This window comes from Hemitrygon akajei, chromosome 8 (assembly GCF_048418815.1).
Source record: "Hemitrygon akajei chromosome 8, sHemAka1.3, whole genome shotgun sequence".
Classification (NCBI taxonomy): domain Eukaryota; kingdom Metazoa; phylum Chordata; class Chondrichthyes; order Myliobatiformes; family Dasyatidae; genus Hemitrygon; species Hemitrygon akajei.
The window spans coordinates 49,154,701-49,176,080 of record NC_133131.1 but is presented as its reverse complement, the minus strand read 5'-3'; the positions used below and the strand labels follow the sequence as shown (position 1 = coordinate 49,176,080).

Below are 21,380 nucleotides of genomic sequence, written 5' to 3'. Positions count from 1 at the left end.
GGAGTTACAAACTTCAGTGGCTGAGATGGGAGAGACTGCGCATACAACTGTTGCCCTGGTGCTTCACCAGCTGCAGCTTCATGGGAGAGTGGCAAAGAGAACGCCACTGTTGAAAAAAAACTCACATGAAATGTCTGCTTGAGTTTGCCAGAAGATATGTGGGAGACTGAAGTCAGCTGGAAGAAGGTTCTATAGTCTGATGAAACCAAAATTAAGCTTTTTGGGCATCAGACTAAATGCTATGTAATCAAAAACACACCATCCCTACCGTGAAGCATGCCGGTGGCTGCATCATGCTGTGGGGATGCTTCACTGCAGCAGGCCCTGGAAGGCCTGTGAAGGTAGAGGGTAAAACGAATGCAACAAAATACAGGGAGGAAAACCTGATGCAGTCCGCAAGAGAACTGTGACTTGGGAGAAGATCTGTTTCCCAGCAAGACAGTGGCCTTAAGCATTAAGCCATTCTTTCGTAGCTTTGGCTTTAAAACAAAATTAATGTCCTGAAGTGGCCAAGTCAGAGTCCAGACCCCAATCCAATTGAGAATGTGAGGCTGGACTTGGAAAGGGCTGTTCACTCACAATCCCCACGCAATCTGACAGAGCTCGAGCAGTTTTGTAAAGAAGAATGGGGAAAAATTGCAGTGTTCAGATGTCCAAACCTGACAACCTATCCACACAGACTCAAAGACTGTAATTACTGCCAAAGGTGCAGCTACTAAATACTGACTTGAACGGGGTGAAAACTTATGCAATCAATGATTTTGTTTTTTATATTTGTAATTTAGATCACTTTGTAGAGATCTGATTTCAGTTTGACACAACAGAATCTTTTTCCGCTAATCAGTATAAAAAAAGCCAAATTAAATCCACCATGATTCATTGTTGGAAACTTCTGGAGGTTAATGCATTTCATAGGTACTGTACAATTTGAATTAAATTCTGCCCCAACTTTTGTCCTTGTCAAATACTTCAAAAATACACCGCCCAGATCAAAATTTGTCAACCGTCCTAATCTCCTCAGTGGCTTCATATCAAATTCTGTTTGTTAATGCTCCTATGAAGCAAATTGGGGTATTTTATTACATTGAAAGGTACAGTTGCAAGAAAAAGTTTGTGAACCCTTTGCAATTATCTGCTTTTCTGCACTAACCACTCATAAAATGTGGTCCGATCGTCATCTAAATCAAATGTTCAAAGGTTCATTTATTATCAAAGCATGTATCCATTTACAACTCTGAAACTTGTCTTCTCCAGATAGCCATGAAACAAAGAAAGAGCATGAAAGGTCGTTCAGAGAGAAAAAACCCAGCCTTCCCGCACAAAAAAGTATGGCATCCTGATCATCAACCTAACCCAACACAAAATGGAACAGGAAAATCGACCCCCAAAAAACCCCTCTCCCACACAAAAAACTAAGAACATCAACCTGCAAACACCCTCCCTTCACACGATAAAACGGAAAAGGAACAGGCGATATAAAGAAAACATAATATAACACAGGAAGCAGAGCTTAGGAGGGTTAATGGCCCCTAACGGCTTGCATCTTCAGAAAGAGCTCTACTTCCATCTTTAATATCTCTATTTCTCTCTTCCAGGGTTCTTTTGAAGACCCTGACTTGGAGTTACACGCTGACTATGGATCTTTGCGGGAATGGGACCTGTTCTTGGGGTTTCATAGCTGGCTGTTGTTCAGCACACCAAGGGCTCGGCCTAAGAGTTCCGCCCGCCTTTGGAGGACCAAGTTTTCATGGCTCTGGAGACGAGGTGGGGGGAGAAATCGGAGGTCGGTGTCCAAGCAGATCCGTGTGTGGTGGGAGATGGGAGATCTAAGGCTACGTACCCAGAGACCCGAGATCTTTGGGCACAGAGCTCCGAAAAAGCAACGACACAGACTTTTAACATCGTAAACCAGCAAGTTGTTTGTTATGTCGCTCTTCTCGCTGTGAAATGAAGACACCTCTTTTTCCCTTCTTAGGGAGAGAGTGAGTCTGTGGTATGTTGAATGCCAGGTGAACAATGTAGTCTTTGGAGTATTGCCAGTTTGTCTTTGCTCACTTTGCTGTTGCCTTGCTCACACTTGAGTGCTCGGTGGTGGGTGCCAATGCTTTTTTTTTTGCCAGTGGGGGAGGGGGGAGAGATTGTTGCTTGCTGCCACTTACGCGCAAGAGGGAGGAGAGCTGGGGGGGCACTTTGGGGTTCTAACATTTAACTGTCATTCATTCTTTGGGAGCACTCCTCTGTTTTCATGGATGGTTGCAAAGAAAAAGCATTTCAGGATGTATATTATATACATTTCTCTGACATCAAATGTACCTTTGAAAAACCATGTCTGAAAGAGTCCACAGTACATAAACCAACAAGCGCAGAACCATGATACCATCCTATGATATCACTAATGTTTATCAAAGAGAGGGACACCACACAAGGCAGAGAAGCCTATCCTCTTGCCACAGCAAGCTACACAGTGATAGACTGCTCAGAGAATCCTTCCCTGGCAATGATCAAAAAAGGCAGTCGGTACTGAAATTTCTGCTCGCTTTCCGCATTTGCATTGATGTCTTAATCTTCTTCGATGCTTTAATCGGCAAAATGGAATCAAACATCGCTTGTCCCGTCTCAAAGTTTCTTCACATCGAGGCAGTTCGAGTATGCGTTCTTCACTTCTTGGAGCCTTCTTGGACACAGCAAAGTGCTGGATCACTCAAATGATCTTTAAACTGTAAATCACAGGTTCTAACAATCCCAGAATCAGGTTCAAGATGAAAAACAGACATAGAAGTAAAAGATATTTTTGTAAGCTATATGGAAGATGACAATCAAAGCAGCGTTGCACACTGGCACCATCTTAACCATGATAATAGTCACAGTAACAGATAAACACAATCTGCCTAAGCTAATAACTCGCAAACTATTGTACTTTTCATGTCTTTTTTGAACATTATTTAATTATTCATGGTCCACGCTGGAAAAACATGTGAACCCTTGAACTTAATAACTGGTAGAACCTCCTTTAGCAGCAATTACCTCCACCAAATGATTCCTGTAACTGGTTATCAGACTTGCACATCAGTGAGGAGGAATTTTAGATCATTCCTCCATATAAAACTGTTTCAGTTCATCAATATTTCTGGGATACCTTGCATTTTCAAGTTAGGCCACAGCATCTCAATTGGGTTAAAGTCTGGATTCTGACTTGGCCATTCCAAAACAGGAATTTTCTTTTTAAACCATTCTGTTGTTGTTTTACACTTGTGTTTCAGATCATTGTCTTGAGAATCCAAGTCAAGAAATGATGACTAAAAATAAGCCAAGCATAAATAAATTATACAATCAGTTCTAGAAGTGGTTACACGTATAATTTACCACCCTATCAACACCTGCTTATATCTAAAGCAATTACTTCAAGCTTCAGGTGACAGAATACTACCCTGACATTCTCCTGTAAAATAGCTTGATACAATTTTGATTTATTGATCTCTCAACAATTGCAAGCTGTCCAGGTTGCTGTCCAACTGCTCCTTCCACCATGCTTCACCATTGCGATGAGGTTTTGGCATTGATGCGCAGTGCCCTTTTCCCACCAAACATAGTGGTGTGCCTTTCTGCCAAAAGTTCAACTTTTGGCTCATCTGTCTACAGAACATTGTCCCAGAAGCATTGTGGAACCATCTAGGTGGTCTTTTGGAAACTTGACACATGCAGCAACGTGTTTTTTTTTTGGGGAGCAGTGGTTTCCACCATGGTGTCCTTCCACAAACACCATTTTTGTTCAGTGTTTTTCTTATAGTGGACGCATAAGCAGAGATTTCAGCAAGTTCTACAGATTTCTGCAGATCTTTTGCTGTTACCCTTGGGTTCTTTTTCACCTCCTTCAGCATTGTAGAAGACGTTACCCCAGAGCTTGACATACTTTTGAATCTAGGCTGGGATTGTTTTAATGCTGTACTCATTGTTGACAAGAAATACAATTTTTGTTTTGTTAGTTTAGGCAGATTGTGCTTGTCTATTATTGTGACTTAGATGAAGATCAGATCACATTTTATGAGTATTTAATGCATAAAACCAGGTATTTGCAAAAGGTTCACCAATATTTTCTTGCAACTGTAAATGCACAATGACAGTTATTACTTTTTAACTTTAGTAAAGCACCACACCTACTATACTAGTTGATATCACTATCCAACATTTAACAAACTACCCTCATTCTAGTGTCAGGCCCAACAACAATTTTACCTGTCTCATGTCTCCTTGTGCTGTGAAAATGATGGCTTCTAATCCGTCGTCTGTATATTGGACATTCTCCTTCTCAACCACCTGCATCAGTCTTGCAAGGACCTGAGCATCAGTAAGCTTTGTATAACGTAGGACAGCACAACGAGACTGGATAGGCTCTGTTAAATACATCAAAAGAAAAAGATCAAGGGTGCACAATTCATCAATTTCAACAGACAGAATTACAATCTGCTGCAGTAAATTCACTCCGAACAAGGGCATATCTTCCTAACATACTAGCCTTGAATTTATTCTAGTATTTGCTGCATTGGGCAGGGATATTACATAAATGGTCATAACTATGAATCTTTTGCACTGTAACAATGAACATACTGTATGGTGATTAAACCTTTATGTGGCTCATCTCCTCAATCAGTACTGTTAGCAATCACACCGGTATTCTTAGTTTAATAATAGTATTTCATAAGTTGGCAATCACAATGAACCAGAATTCAGAGCAAGAAGCCTGTGGGTAAATGGCTAAGGATTTCTGGAGTGAAGGCGGTTTTACTACTTGGGGTAAAAGAAGAGGCAAAACTGCGCAGGTGCATAACGTCAGCCAGTAGAGTGGGAAAAGTTTAAAAAGAAGACTGCCATATCCAGCGGGCCAGCGGAGTGTGAGGTAGCAGAATGATAAGGCGTTGGCTCAAGGGGCTTAGGCAGTAATGGGACAAGGCGACGTGGGTTTAAATGTGTTAATTGTGGAAAGGAAGTACTATGCGTGTGAGACCAGTTTTCTGTGCTCGGTGTCAGATGTGGGAGGTCCTGAAGTCTCCCAGCCTCCCAGATGGCCATATCTGCACCCGGTCTGTCGAGCTGCAACTCCTAAGGGACTGAGTTAAGGAACTGGAGATGCAGCTCGATGACCTTCACCTGGTCAGGGAGAGCGAGGAGGTGACAGAAAGGAGTTATAGGCAGGTGGTCACACCGCGGCCATGGAAGACAGACAAGTGGGTCACAGTCAAGGAGGGGGAAGGGGAAGAGTCAGGTACTAGAGAGTACCCCCGTGGCTGTACCCCTTGACAATAAGTACTCCTGTTTGAGTACTGTTGGGGGGGGTGGGGGACAGCCTACCTGGGAAAGTGACAATGGCCATGCCTCCGACACAGAGTCTGGCTCTGAGGCTGAGAAGGGTAGGGAAAAGAAGAGTAAGGTGTTAGTGATAGGGGACTCTATAGTTAGGGGGTCAGACAGGCGATTCTGTGGACGCAGGAAAGAAACTCGGATGGTAGTTTGCCTCCCAGGTGCCAGAGTCCAGGATGTTTCAGATCGTGTCCAAGATATCCTGCAGTGGGACGGAGAACAACCAGAGGTCATGGCACATATAGGTACCAATAACATAGGTAGGAAAAGGGAAGAGGTCCTGAAAAAAGACTACAGGGAGTTAGGAAGGAAGTTGAGAAGCAGGACCACAAAGGTAGCAAAAGTGAGTACAGGAATAGAATGAGGTGAAGGTTAAATGTGTGGCTGAGGGATTGGAACAGGGGGCAGGGATTCAGATTTCTGGATCATTGGAACCTTTTCTGGGGCAGGTGTGACCTGTACAAGAAGGATGGGTTGCACTTGAATCCCAGGGGGACCAATTTCCTGGTGGGGAGAGTTAAACAAGTATTGATGGGGTGTGGGAACCGAACTGAAGAGACTGGGGAAGAGGAGGTTGGCTCACAAATAGAGAAAGCTTGTAGACAGTGCGAGAGGGAGGATAGGCAGGTGATAGAGAAGGGACACACTCAGACCGAAGGTTTGAGATGTGTCTATTTTAACTCAAGGAGTATTGTGAACAAAGCGGATGAGCTTGGAGCGTGGATCAGTAGTTAGAGCGTGGAGTTATGATGTGGTGGCCATTACTGAGACTTGGATGGCTTAGGGGCAGGAATGGTTATTTCAAGTGCCAGGTTCTAGATGTTTGAGAAAGGATAGGGAGGGAGGCAAAAGAGGTGGAAGCGTGGCATTGTTGATCAGAGATAGTGTCATGGCTGCAAAAAAGGTGGACGCCATGGAGAAATAGTCTATGGAGTCTCTATGGGTAGAGGTTAGAAATAGGAAGGGGTCAATAACTTTACTGGGTGTTTTTTTCATAGGCCGCCCAATAGTAACAGGGATATTGAGGAGCAGATAGGGAAACAGAATCCTGGAAAGGTGTAATAATAACAGAGTTGCCGGGATGGGAGATTTTAATTTCCTAAATATCGATTGGCATCTCCCAAGAGCAATGGGTTTAGATGGGGTGGTTTGTTAGGTTTGTTCAGGAAGGTTTCTTGACACAAACATGTAGATACGCCTACAAGAGGAGAGGCTCTACTTGATTTGGTATTGGGAAATGAACCTTTTCAGGTGTCAGATCTCTCAGTCGGAGAGGATTTTGGAGATAGCGATCATAATTCTATCTCCTTTACAATAGCATTGGAGAGAGGTAGGAACAGACAAGTTAGAAAAGTGTTTAACTGGATTAAAGGGAATTATGAGGCTATCAGGCAGGAAATTGGAAGCTTAAATTGGAAACAGATGTTCTTAGGGAAAAGTATAGAAGAAATGTGGCAAATGTTCAGGGGATATTTGTGTGGAGTTCTGCACAGGTACGTTTCAATGAGACAGGGAAGTTATGGTAGGGTACAGGAACTGTGGTGTACAAAGGCTGTAATAAATCTAGTCGGAAAAGCTTACAAAAGGTTCAGAGAGCTAGATAATGTTAGAGATCTAGAAGATTTTAAGGCTACTAGGAAGGAGCTTAAGCTCCTTAGGAAATTAGGAGAGCCAGAAGGGGTCATGAGAAGGCCTTGGCAGGCAGAATTATGGAAAACCCCAAGGCATTCTACAAGTATGTGAAGAGCAAGAGGATAGCACGTGAAAGTATAGGACCTATCCAGTGTGACAGTGGGAAAGTGTGTATGGAACTGAACGAAATAGCAGGGTACTTAATGAATATTTTACTTCAGTATTCACAATGGAAAAGGATCTTCGTGATTGTAGTGATGACTTGCAGCAGACTGAAAAGCTTGAGCATGTAGATATTAAGAAAGAGGATGTGCTGGAGCTTTTGAAAAGCATCGTTGGATAAGTCACTGGGACCGGATGAGATGTACCCCAGGCTACTGTGGGAGGCAAGGGAAGAGATTGCTGAGCCTCTGGCAATGATCTTTGCATCTCCAATGGGGACAGGAGAGGTTCCAGAGGATTGGAGGGTTGCGGATGTTGTTCCTTTATTCAAGAAAGGGAATAGAGATAGCCCAGGAAACTACAGACCAATGAGTCTTACCTCAGTGATTGTTAAGTTGATGGAGAAGATCCTGAGAGGCAAGATTTATGAACATTTGGAGAGGCATAATATGATTAGGAATATTCAGCATGGCTTTGTCAAGGGCAGTTCCTGTCTTATGAGCCTGATTTGAGTTTTTTGAGGATGCAACTAAACACATTGATGAAGGAAGACAGTAGATGTAGTGTATATGGATTTCAGCAAGGCATCTGATAAGGTATCCCATTCAAGGCTTATTGAGAAGGTAAGGAGGCATGGGATCCAAGGGGACAATGCTTTGTGGATCCAGAACTGGCTTGCCCACAGAAGGCAAAGAGTGGTTGTAGACGGGTCATATTCTGCATGGAGATCAGTGACCAGTGGTGTGCCTCAGGGATCTGTTCTGGGACCCTTACTCTTCGTGATTTTTATAAATGACCTGGATGAGGAAGTGGAGGGATAGGTTAGTAAGTTTGCTGATGACACATAGATTGGGGGTGTTGTGTATAGTGTGGAGGGCTGTCAGAGGTTACAGCGGGACAGTAATAGAATGCAAAACTGGACTGAGAAGTGGCAGATGGAGTTCAACCCAGATAAGTGTGAAGTGGTTCATTTTGGTAGGTCAAATATGATGGCAGAACCTAGTATTAATGGTAAGACTCTTGGCAGTGTGGAGGATCAGAGGGATCTTGGGGTCCGAGTCCACAGGACGCTCAAAGCTGCTGTGCAGGTTGACGCTGTGGTTAAGGCGGCATATTGGCCTTCATCAATCATGGAATTGAAATTAGGAGCCAAGAGGTAACGTTACAGCTATATAGGACCCTGGTCAAACCCCACTTGGAGTACTGTGCTCAGTTCTGGTCACCTCACTACAGGAAGGATGTGGAAGCCATAGAAAGAGTGCAGAGGAGATTTACAAGGATGTTGCCTGGACTGGGGAGCAAGCCTTATGAGAATAGGTTGAGTGAACTTGGCCTTTTCTCTTTGGAGCGACGAAGGATGAGAGGTGACCTGATAGAGGTGCATAAAATGATGAAAGGCATTGACCGTGTAGATAGTCAGAGGCTTTTTCCCAGGGTGAAATGGTTGCCACAAGAGGACACAGGTTTAAGGTGCTGGGAAGTAGGTACAGTGGAGATGTCAGGGGTAAGTTTTTCCACTCAGAGAGTGGTGAGTGCATGGAATGGGCTGCTGGCAACGGTGGTGGAGGCGGATACGGTAGGGTCTTTTAGGAGTGTTTTGGATAGGTACATGGAGCTTAGAAAAATAGAGGGCTATGGGTAAGCCTAGTAATTTTTAAGGTAGGGACATGTTTTGCACAACTTTGTGGGCCGAAGGGCCTGTATTGTGCTGTAGGTTTTCTATGTTTCTAGAATACAATGCAAGCAATACATGTGGAAATCTGAAGAAACCTAAAGCACATCTGTTATTGCATGTAGAGTCATAGAACAATACAGCATGGATAATGGTCTTCTGGCTCAACCAGTCCATGCTGACACTGACAACAACTAGTCACAGTTTCCTCTGTTCAGCCTGTATTCCTGTAAGCTCCACCCCTTCATCTACCTATCCAAGTGCTGCCTAAATAATACTATTGTACCTGCCTCACCTACTTCCTGTGGTAGCTCAATCCATATGCTCACCACCATGGAAAACATTACCCCACAGCTTTCAGATTCTCTAGTCCTGGCACCATCCTTGTAATTTTTTCTGCACTCATCCCAGTTTAAGCAGGATGACCAAAAGTGTACACACCAACTCCAAGTGCAGCCCACTAACAATTTGTACAACTGCAACATACTGTCCCATCTCCTATACTCAATGCTTTGTCTGATGAAGGCCAGAGTGATAAACACCTTTTTTATTACCCTGTCTGCCTGTGATATCACTTTAATGAACCTACACACTTGTACTCCTAAGGCCCTCTGTTCTGTTACACTCCATAGTGACCTATCATTTATAGTATAACTCATACATTGGTTTCACTTTCCAAAATGCATCACCTTACGTTTTATCTTTATTGAAATCCATTTTCCACTCCTTTCCTAACTGATCAAGAAAGCAACAGGGAAGCAGTCACACTTAGGCTACAGGATGCAAATACTGGGTGGTTGTCAGGACAGAGAAGTGGAATAAGCACACAGTGCAGTGTACCCTTGTGACTGTTCCCCTCATGAACAAGTATACTGCTTTGGACTCTGTTGATGGGGGACAACATACGGGGAAAGCCACAGATGCCAGGTCTCCAGCACTGAGTTTGGCTCTCTGGCTCAGAAGGGAATGGGTGGAGAAGACAAGTGTGATAGTGATAGGGATTCATGGAGTAAGGGAATTGACATGAGTTTCAGTGGACAAGAACAAGACTTCCAGATATTATGTTGCCTCCCAAGTGTCAGGGTCAAGGATGTCTTGGATAACATCCACAGCATTCTTCAGGTGGAGGGTGAGCAGCTAGTATTGTGGGACAAATTCCTACCAATGACATCTAGGAAAAGGAATGAGGTCCCAAATAGTGAATGCAGGGAGTTAAGAAAGAAGCTACAAACAGGACCTCAAGGGTAGTTATCTCTAGATGATGCCTGTGCCACACATCACTGAGGGTAAGAATAGGATGATACTGCAGACAAATTTATGGCTAAAGAGTTGGTTGGTGCAGGATTTCAGATTTGTGGATCATTGGAATCTCTTCTGGAGAAAGTATGATCTGTAGAAAAAGGGACAGGTTACACCTGAACTCAAGAGGGACCAACGTCCTTTTAGACAGATTTGCTAGAGCTGTTGGGGTTGGTTTAAACTAGGTTGATACGAATGGGAGTGTTAGGTTAGATGGAGAAATTATTGTAAAGGCATAGATGCAATGTGCAGTAGACTGTGATGAAGGATAGGGAGTGAAAAGATCATAAATACTGTCACTTGGATGGGTTAAAATTGCAAAAAGGAGAACAAGGGTGATGAACTTAGAGCACAAATTATGATGTTGTAACCGTCACAGAGATTTGGCTGTCACGAGGGCAGGAATGGCTGCTGGATTTTCCAGGGTTGAAATATTTCAGAAGTGATAAGGAGGGAGATTTTAAGAAAGGCACTGTTAATCAGAAAGGAAGGACATCGTGGAGGGGTTGTCTATTGAGTCAGTGCAAGTGGAAGTCAAAACAGGAAGGGAGCAATCACTCTATTGGGAGTATTCAATGCGTCCCCAATAACAACAGGGACACTGAGGAGCAGACAAGTAAGCAGAGTTTGGAAACGTGCAAAAATAGTAGAGTTGTTGTCATGGGAGACTCCAACTACCCTAATATCATTTGTTGCCTTTGTGTAGAAGGTTAGATAGGGCATAATTCATTGGGTGTGTCTAGTAAGGACTCCTAACAAAATATGTGAACAGGCTAACTTAAGAGGCCATACTGAATGTGAGGTCAGCATAGAAATGCTATGCTCTGAAGCATGTTGAGATTAAGAAAGAGGTAGTTTTTGAGCTTTTGTAAAACATTAGTACGTCCCAAGGGCGGAGGAGATATACACTAGATTACTCTGGAAGGGAAGTAATTGCTGGAGTGCTGATGATGACCTTTGCATTTTCACTGGCCATAAGAATGGCACCAAGGATAGGAGGATGGCAAATGGTCCATTGATCAGGAAAGGCAAAATGAACAATACGGTCGGCCCTCCTTATCCGTGGGTTCCGCATGCACGGATTCAACCAACCGCGGACTGGGAAAACCCGGAAGTGCTCTTCCAGCACTTGTTGTTTGAGCATGTACAGACTATTTTTTCTTGTCATTATTCCCTAAACAATACAGTATAACAACAATTTACAAAGCATTTACATTATATTAGGTATTATAAGCAATCTAGAGATAATTTAAAAGTACAAACAGTCCCCGGGTTATGAACGAGTTCCGTTCCTGAGTCCGTCTTTAAGTCGGATTTGAAGTCGGAACAGGTACATCCGGTACTATTTAGCATCAGTTAGTCAAACGTTTGTCTTATTATATAGTATATATTTTACCTTTCTACGCATATAATACACTTAAGAAACTTATGTACTTCAATAATTAAACCACTGCATTGCTTAGAAATAATTGTAGCTTTCATCGGGGCAGGGCCTTTCACACGCTCTATTAAAGTTGTTCCGATCGTTGACCGACTGTAGCCTACTGCTTTTCCAATGGTCGATGGCATTTCACCTCTTTCTGATTGCTTTATTACTTCCACTTTATTTTCAATCATGATTGTGATTATTTTCGTGAACCGAAACACTGCGGATTCAGAGCTGCGCAGGGTCCACCGCACTGACACAGGTTAAATAAGGTCCGGGGTTCCACTGGGTCCTAAAGACCATCACACTGAGACAGGTTAAATAAGGGACTTGAGCATCCGCGTTTTTTGGTATCCACGGGGGATCCCGGAACCAATCCCCCGCGGATAAGGAGGGCTGACTGTACTGATAATTAAAGACCATTGAGTCTTACTTCAGTGGTAGGCAAACAATTGGAAAGGATTCTTAAGGACAGGATTTATGAGCATTTGGAGCACTATCATATTATGGATAGTCAGCCTGGTTTTGAGGGGCAGCTCATGCCTCATAAGCCCATACCTCGCAAAAACAAAGGAACTGGTTGTAGATTACAGGAGGAATGGAGACAGGCTTACCCCTATTGACATCAATGGATTGGAGTTGAGAGGGTGAACAGCTTTAAGATCCTCGGCACACACATCACTGAGGAACTCACATGGTCTGTACATACAGGCTGTGCGTGAAAAAGGCACAACAGCCTTTCACCTCAGATGGTTGAGGAAGTCTGGTATGGACCCTCAAATCCCAAGAACTTTCTACAGAGGCACAATTGAGAGCATCCGGACTGGCTGCATCACTGCCTGGTATGGGAGCTGTACTTCCCTCAATCATAGGACTCTGCAGAGAATGGTGCGGACAGCCCAGCACATCTGTAGATGTGAACTTCCCACTATACAGGATACTTACAAAGACAGGTGTGTAAAAAGGGCCCCAAAGGATCATTGGGGACCCGAGTCACCCCAACCACAAACTGTTACAGCTGCTACCATCCGGGAAACGGTACCGCAGTATAAAGCCAACAGGCTCCAGGACAGTTTCTTCTACCAGGCTGATTAATTCATGCTGATACAATGTATTTCTATGTTATATTGATTGCTCTGTTGTACATATTATTTATTACAAGTTACTACAAATTGCACATTTAGAAGGAGACAGAATGTAAAGAGTTTTACTCCTCATATATACGAAGGATGTAAGTAATAAAGTCAATTCAATTCAAGCCTTACTGAAATTGATGACGTGTATATGGTGTATTGGGATTTTAGTAATGCATTTAACAAGGGTCCCATGGTAGGCTCATCCAGAGGTATGAGATCCATAGAAACCTGGCTGGGATGATTCTGAACTGGCTTCCCTACCAGGATTCTGCCTGGAGGTCTGCAGGGATCTGTTCTGGACTCATGCTCTTTGTGATTTTTATAAATAGCTTGGATGGGGTTAGTAAGTTTACTGATGACAAGTAGTTTCATGGTGTTGCGGATGGCTAGGAAGTTCTTGTACTGTAGGTTACAACGGGATAGAGACAGGATGCAAAATTGGGCGCAGCAGTAGCAGATGGAAGACCAGGAAAGTGGGGGGAGATCAAATTTGAAAGCTAAGTACAAGGTTAATGATAGGATTCTTAGAACAGGGATCATGGGGTCAAATCACAGATCCCTCAGTCACGACACAAGTTGATAGGGTAGTTAAGAAAACATATGGTGTGCTGGTCTTTATTAATCAGGGGACCTAGTTCAAGAGCTACAAGGTGATGTTGTACCTCTATAAAACTCTGGTTACACCAAACAAGAGTATTGCCAGCGGGCACAGCAAATCTGTGAAATTTATTTCCTCAGACAGCTGTAGAAGCTAAGCCATTGGGTGTAGTTAAAGTAGAGGTTCATTAGTAAGGGTGTCAAAAGTTATGAGAAGGCAACAGAATGGGGTTGTGAGGGAAAATAAATCAGCCGTAATTGAATGATGGAGCAGGCTCAATGGGCTGAATGATCCAATTCTGTTCATATGTCTTATGATCTTTCCTCTTTTGAGCATGGGGGATGAGAGGCAACCTGACAGATGTGTGTAAGATTATGAAAGGCATAAATAGAGTGGGCAATCAATACCTTTCTTCCCCCAGGGAAGCAATACCGGAGGAGATTGGTTTAGGTGAATGGAGGAAAGTTGGGGGGGGGGGGGGGGGGAGGGTGGGGGGAAGAGAGGGGGTGTCAAAGGTAGTTTCCCATCCCCCATTTCCAATACAGAGAGTGATAGGTACCAGGAATGCACTGCCAGGTTTGTTGGTACACTCTGATATAATAGGGACATTTAAAAGACTTGATAGTTAAATAATAAATTAAAAATGGAGATTTATGGGCTGTGTAGAAAGGAAGGGTTAAATTGAATATGGAATAGGTTTATGTTGGTTAGCACAACATCACGGACCGAAGGTCCATACGGTCCTGTACCTCTCAATGTTCCATGGTAAAGGCTCCGTCTTTCAATTTTCACAATGACAAAAAATAATTCTTCAAGCTCTGGCCAGTCTGCCAAACCCACATGATCCAAAACAGGATCCAATTTAGGTGATGAACTGCAAAATTGATTCACCTTGCTGTGGTGAGTATCCAAGTCAAGAAATGGTGGAAGACTAAAAATAAGCCAAGCATAAATTATACGATCAGTTGTAGAAATGGTTACAGTTATATAATTTACCACCATCAACACCTGCTTGTATCTAAAGCAATTACTTAAAACTACCAACTCCTTGTTAAAATCACTCAGACCCCGCACACTACCCCACATAGCACCGATTCATTACAGAAGTTATTCAATTCTTGATTGAAATATAAAAACAAACAAAAATTTATTCTAAACAACACTTAAAACTTCTCAAAAGGGGCACCATTACAATCAGCCAATGAGCACTTTACATATGCTCTGAGCCATTCGTAGCCAATCACCTATTAATTCACACCCTGCTCCTCCACATGTGAACATTCTTGCTCCCTCGTCAATTTATTCCATTTTTTCACCCATAAAGTCTGGAAAACGGCCTGCAACTTCCAGTGAGGGTGGTACATCTAAGATGTCTCGGAAAAGCATTAGCACAGATGTGAAATTGCATTCTCATGGTGAGAGCCTCAATAATGAAGACAATTTGACAATTGTTAGAGCAATGTATCCTGGGCGAATCTGAGGACATGGACAGAGATGAGGAAACACTAGCATGAAACCTCACCACAAAATTCCTCAGCACTAGCATCACCACAATCTCACAAATCATGGACCAGTTCATCGATAATGACCCTGACCGGGAGCAAAGCAATAAGGCAAAGAGAGGTGCTCTGGACATGATTTCCTGCTACTGAGAACTGCTTCATAAGAGGAAACTTGAGAAAAGGCAGTCAAATCTTGATGCCTATTTGACGAAGTCAAAGTTAGAGGTCCCACAGCCTAGTCCCTCCTCCAAGATGTAACCAGTGCCCACTTCCCTCTGCTGCTGCTGCTCCACTGATGTACAGGTTAGGCCTATTTGTTTGTTTGTTACTCCACAAATGATTGTGTATACATAAAATAATATATCTCAGGTTTGATTTTCTTTTAAATCAGGCACACGTGCCCATTAACATTGCACTCCACCTCCAAGGAACACATCCTCAGCATCAAGCGGGATCTGAGTGTACAGAATAATGGAAAAGAACATTCATAGATGGGCAACTGATTCCAGAAGATCCTCAATCTTCCAGAAGACATTCCAAAGGCAGGTGTGAGTGACATTTTTCTCTGTCCATCAGTGGATAGTTTTACTTAACCAAGTCTGATTTCTGTCCCACAGCCCAGAATAAAACTTGCTCTTCATCCCCTACCTTCTAAACCACTTCACAGCACTGTTCTGCATAAACATCTTTTTGGACATTTTAAAATATTTAAATATTGGGTTCCAGTTAATTGGGATACATTGTGACCAGTGCATTTGGGTCCAATTAGCCGGTTTCATAAAGATAGTTAAAAGGGTAAAAAAAGACAAACTACCATTTAAATGAGTAACAAATGATGCATTTAAATGAAATAACAAATTAGAACATTACCAATACCACTACAGTACTATAAAAACTGTGTATTAATTCCTAATAGTTATCGATGGAGGAATTCATCCAGTGTACACTGCCATGTTCTTGTGATTGACTGCAAATGAACATAATCAGCACAGACACCTAGCCTTTAAAAACTGTCCACTCTAAGCACAGTGTCTATCAGCCATACGAATGCATGTGACTGACACTAGTTAGAAACTGTTCAGCAACAACCTCCTACTTCCAATTAAGCAGCAAAATGTCTCAAAAAATTGAAGGAAATCCCTGCTATTTTCTTGATTAGTTTTTGTTCCTTAAGAATTGTCTCAAATAAGTGGCTGCCCTGACTAACTGATTGCCCAATTAATCAGAATCTACTGTATATAAACTGGGAAAGACATAACACCGCTTTTAAATCTGATTAAAACTACAAGACAAAATGAGCCATGTATCCAAAAATACAATGATAGTCAAAGCAATGTCTCCAGAAACATATTTAGTAATAGATAATTAGATTACCATAAACCTACCTATGATTTTATCTGAAGCATTGCAAGCCAGTGCAAACCGTGTAGTTTTAGAATAAATCTCCATTGTCCTCCTTAGGGCTTGTTGGGCTCCATCTGTCATACTGCAAGTCAGACAGAAAACTAAACATAGCATGAATTTATTTTCTTCACCCTATATTCAGTCCTCCCTGTCTGCATGAACTAGGCAAGTACATCTAGAGAGAGATTCAGTGCTCAGTGACAGCACTGGCTAGTCATTTACACAAGCTGATGCCTGCTTCACTCAAAACATATTTACTTTACTGTCAACAATGGTTTTACTGCCGGCAATTGCAAAGGTGATATGCTCCTCCAAATGGAGGCTATGCTTTTGGCAAAATGTGGAAGTATATACCTCTACCCATAATAGAAACATAAGATTCTTTGCTCTTAGATTCTTATATTCATTTGGCACTCCTTTCACACCTCCAAAAGCATTCCATAAACATTTTGTTGTAGCACGTTTTAATATCTATAGTTTGGCCCTATGGGATAATCAGCTAATCTGCATTTTCTTTTAGTTTGAGAAATGAACTTTGGCTCGCATTTCAGGAAACCTATGCACTCTTTAACTTGTGCTATAGAATCTTACACATCCTCTAACTGGGCATATGAGACCTCAAGTTTAATGTTTCAGATGAAAGATATCTGTTACCAACAATTCAAAAGGGTGGCACAAGTCAGAGCTAGAGGTTAAGTGCCACAGCAACAGGTAGTTTTTGCAGTCAGCAGCCCGTAAATGTCCTTAGCTACTGTGGAAATTATTGGCCTTTGACAGTAAATTTTAAAAATTATCAAGAAAGGCAGGTATAATATTGCTCAATTTACTTGATGTCTCTGATCCTGTCCTACATCTCATATCAGCCTCCAACATTGGAATAGGCTATTTAGCCTTTTGACACTACACTGGCTGTCAGGGTAGGCCTGTTCTCCTTTAATTATTCTCACAAGTTCATCAACTCCCCACTTGCGCTAAGAGCCAATTAACCCACCAATGTGTTCTTGGGATGTGAGAGGAAATCTGAGAACTTGGGAAACTCACAGCACCACAGGGAGAAAATGCAAATGCCACACAAACAACATTGAAGGTTAGGATCAAATCTGAATTAACTACTGCACCACTGTGATGCACAAACACCATCCCAATGATGTAAACATGGGCTTTCGAACTGTCAGGAACAAAGAGAAGCACTGCAGTTACTTTCTGAGGCCAGAATTTTACAATACTTTCTGGTTAACTGGTTGATGCTTTTAACACTGTCAAAAATGCACAATTGGATGGGTGGCAGGGGAAGATCTCCAATTTCCATGTCAAGGTGCAGTTGGTGCCTGGCCCTCGGTTATGCTACAAATTAAATCATGGCATTTTACATTTAAATACCCAAATCCTCTCACCTGTCTGCTTCATCCAGGATGATGATTTTGTGACGACCTTTTGGTAGCGTAACCTTCTGCTGTGCAAACATTTTAATTTTGTTTCTCACCACATCGATACCTCTGCAAAAAAAAAGGCAAGTCATAATTACATCAAGTCTTTGTTAAAGCAAGCCCTATCAAGTATTTGAAAATGTGCAACAGTCCCCTGTGGTCATCTCCCTCCAAAGGTTACAGGGCAAAGGCAGGAGAATTGCGGTTGAGAAGGAAAATAAATCACCATGATCGAATGGAAGATTACCGTAGATTCCGGACTACAGAGCGCACCTGATTAAAAGCCGCTGGCTCTAATTTTAGAAATAAAAACAATTTTTTACTTGTACAGGCCGCACCGGATTTTAGGCCGCACCGGATTTTCGGCCGCAGGTGTCCCACGTTGTAATATGAGATATTTACACAGAAAGATATTACACGTGAGGATTTTTTAACTTTTAATTAAATCCATATGGTAACAAACAAATATATATTGCAAATGCTTTTTTTCGAACCGTGCCTGTAATACGGCTACTTTTAAATATACATACGTATCGGTAACACAAATTACGTTGCATATACTTTTTTACTGAACAGCACGAACAACATTCCAATATCTCCTAGCGACTGGTAAAAATATATATACTGCAGCCTACCAGGAAAAGTTATTGATCGCCTTTAACTTAAAAGCAGCGTTTTCGCTCGGGTCTGATGTGCTCGGGTCTGATGTGCTTTTCTTCCGAGTGTTTTCCATGTTGATGAGGGTGAGTACAAATGACTGATTTACAATAATTTAATTGTGAAAGTGTGCTTGATTTATCGTACAATTTCATTGGACCTCTGTGAACTACTCATCAATTTTATTGGTCTACTGTTACGAGGCAAAATGTTTACGAGGCGGCATGAAAAAAAACCATGTATTAGCTGCTCTGGATTAAAGGCCGCAGAGTTCAAAGCTGTTCAAAATGTGGGAAAAAAGTAGCGGCTTATAATCCGGAATCTACGGTACTCAACTGGCTGAATGGCTTAATTCTGCTCTAATGACATGGTTTTGTTGTCTTAAAACAGCTAGTCAGCTTTAGATGCTGTTTGGGGGGGGGGGGGGGGGGGATGGCTCACAGGGGAAGGCAGCAGTAGCAAGGATCATGGAACCATGAGTGGCTCTACCGCACAAGAGGGCAGGAGAAAGAGTAGAAGAGCTATAGCTGTGGGGAATTGCATGGTGGGGGAATAGGCAGGAGTTTCTGTGGCTGTAGGTAAGGCTCCTTGTTGGTGTGCTACCTCCTGGGTGCAAGGGTCAGGGATGTTTTGGAGCACCCACAGGCAGGGCATTTTGGAAGAGGAAGGTGAATAGCCAGTTGTTGTAGTGGGATACGGGAAAATAGTGGGACATGGCACTCCAAGCTGAATTTAGGGAGCTAGGAGATAAATTAAAAATGTAGGACCTCTAAGGTAAGCTCCAGGTTACTTCACGTGCCATGTGCTAGCCAGGGTAGGAACAGCAGAATAGTTCGGATGAATATGTGGCTTGAGCAATGGTGCAGGAGAGAGGGTTTCAGATACCCGAGGTATTGGAACTTGTATCTTGGGACAGTATCAATAACTACTGGTGGGCTAACTGTGCACAAATTGCCCACTATCTCCTACATAACAAAATAATTACATATCACAGTATTTTGTTGGTTGTAAAACACTTTGCTGTGCCTCGAAATGGATATGGATATACGAGGTTTCTTTCTACCCCCTTTTACCAATAACACTTAAGCTGATTGATGACAGGTACCAGACTTGTTTTTAAAACGCTTCCTTTCCCCTCTTAAAACCTATTTCTTTACTTTGAAGTCACAACTAGAATAGGTAAAAATATCTTTTTGATCTGCCTTGCTGTCACTGGCAGTTTAGGCCTGATATTATATTCAGATAAATTTTAAAAATCTTACCGATCATTTGAAGCATTGAGTTCAAGCACAGCATCTTTTAGTGCAGGACCCAAAAGTGCCCGTGCCAAGCACAAGATGCTGGTTGTTTTTCCAGTGCCAGGTGGACCCTGGGTAAAGTTAGAAATAAATGACTAACAACTAAAAGTAAGCAAAAGATTAAGCAATTCACTCAAAATAGAATCAGGACACAGAAGCTGAGGAAAGGCACTTAGAACTGGCATTCAGCAACAACAAATTCTCTTAATAAATACAAAAAGAAATTTGATTGTTACTTGGAAGATAAATATGATGATTGTTTAGATATAGTAGCATATGCTCCAGTTAGTTGTATGCAGTGACTAAGATTAATAATCCATTTAAGAGTTTCATTTCTTCTATAGCTGCTAGGAAAACTAATTGAATCTGAAATAAGTAAATAATATCAGTAATTGTATTAAAATTAATATAAAAATTCTAATTCATAATATCCTTTCAAGGAGGAAATAGTCTGGCTTAAAAGAGACACCAGAGCCAAAAAAACATGATTAATTAATAACTGCCAGATCTGGCCTGGCTAGTCACTCAGTTTTGGGCAATTTAGCAATAAATGTTTAAATAGCCAACACCACCCACGCATCCTGAATAAATAAAACCCAAGTTGCGCATTTTAAAAGATAGAATAAAACTGTTACTAAATTAATTGAATTAGTAGCAACTGTATACATCTGTCCTTCTAATGCAACAACACTACTACTAGTACACTAAATGCCTCCTGCTGTATAATGAAAGTTGTGTCTTTCCCAATAAGTCAGCTTCAACATACATTTCCTAGACAAAGGGGAGCAATTCTCATTCCTAACAGGCAAAGTGGTATTTCAGTTATTTTTCCAAATGACTAAAGGAATTGTACATATACTAAAAATAGTGGCAGTTAAAGATCTTCACCCATTAGAGAAACAAAATATGAGAAAAGTCAACAATGGCTTTCCATCAATGTCAGTACTGGATTTCGCAAGCATAGTGGCCTCAACATTATGAATTAATAGTACTATGTAAACACTTTAGTTACATGCAAATAAATGCTTAGACTATCAGGAGAAATTTACATGCACAGGTGCAGAATGGGCAAAAGAAGGTTTTAACAAAGGCAACACAACCTGGGTCACTACCAACCCCCTCCTCAACTCAGGTAATTTGGCTGCTGGAAAACTTGTGCCATGTTTAAAGAAAACGGACATACTCTTAATCAAAAGGAATGAGATGAATGTAAAAATAGCAGCAATTCCTGTCAAACCAATGAGAACAAGCAAAACTGTTGTACGTGAAATGTACTAGAGCAAGAAACGATGGACAATCATCAGTGTAGAAAAATCAAATGACATGAACAATAGATACATAAATCCAGGGACAGAAAAGATGACGTAACGTACACAATGAATATAATGAATCTATCACAACTTATAAAGATAACCAAGTTCCTTTTCTTGAAGATTGGAACATAATTATTCTTCACATTTGTCACATCTTCACAGTGGTCACATCTGTCTTTCTCACAATTTAAGTTGTTTCAAAATTCAGCTCAATATGTTATTATACATTCATTTAAGAAAAAGAAAGATAATTCAAACTCACTGCAATAATGATGTTTGGTACATTTCCTTCTCTGGCAAAAACCTGTTGAAAGTGATGAAATGGAATTTCTCAATTAACTGCAACCAGTATTTATTTACAAGTTCTGCAATTCTGCATATTGCAGAGCTTTCAAATATATCACGATGAAATGTTAAATTAACACGCAATAATGAGCTATAAATTCAACACATTGCTCACTTGGCATTCATTGCAACAGAAATTATTGTGGCCTGTTCC

The 21,380-nt window shown here is 41.7% G+C and overlaps 1 protein-coding gene across 1 annotated transcript in view; it reads right to left on the bottom strand.

Moving 5' to 3' along the window:
* Positions 1-21,380, bottom strand: part of rfc2 (replication factor C (activator 1) 2) — a 60,747-nt gene that overhangs the window by 11,747 nt on the left and 27,620 nt on the right. The window contains exons 4-8 of the mRNA XM_073053812.1: positions 21,144-21,185; positions 19,533-19,639; positions 17,581-17,682; positions 16,168-16,268; positions 4,234-4,391 (exon numbers count right to left, since the gene is read on the bottom strand). Of these exons, the coding sequence (XP_072909913.1) occupies positions 4,234-4,391; positions 16,168-16,268; positions 17,581-17,682; positions 19,533-19,639; positions 21,144-21,185 (510 nt within the window). The remainder of the gene's footprint in view (positions 1-4,233; positions 4,392-16,167; positions 16,269-17,580; positions 17,683-19,532; positions 19,640-21,143; positions 21,186-21,380) is intronic.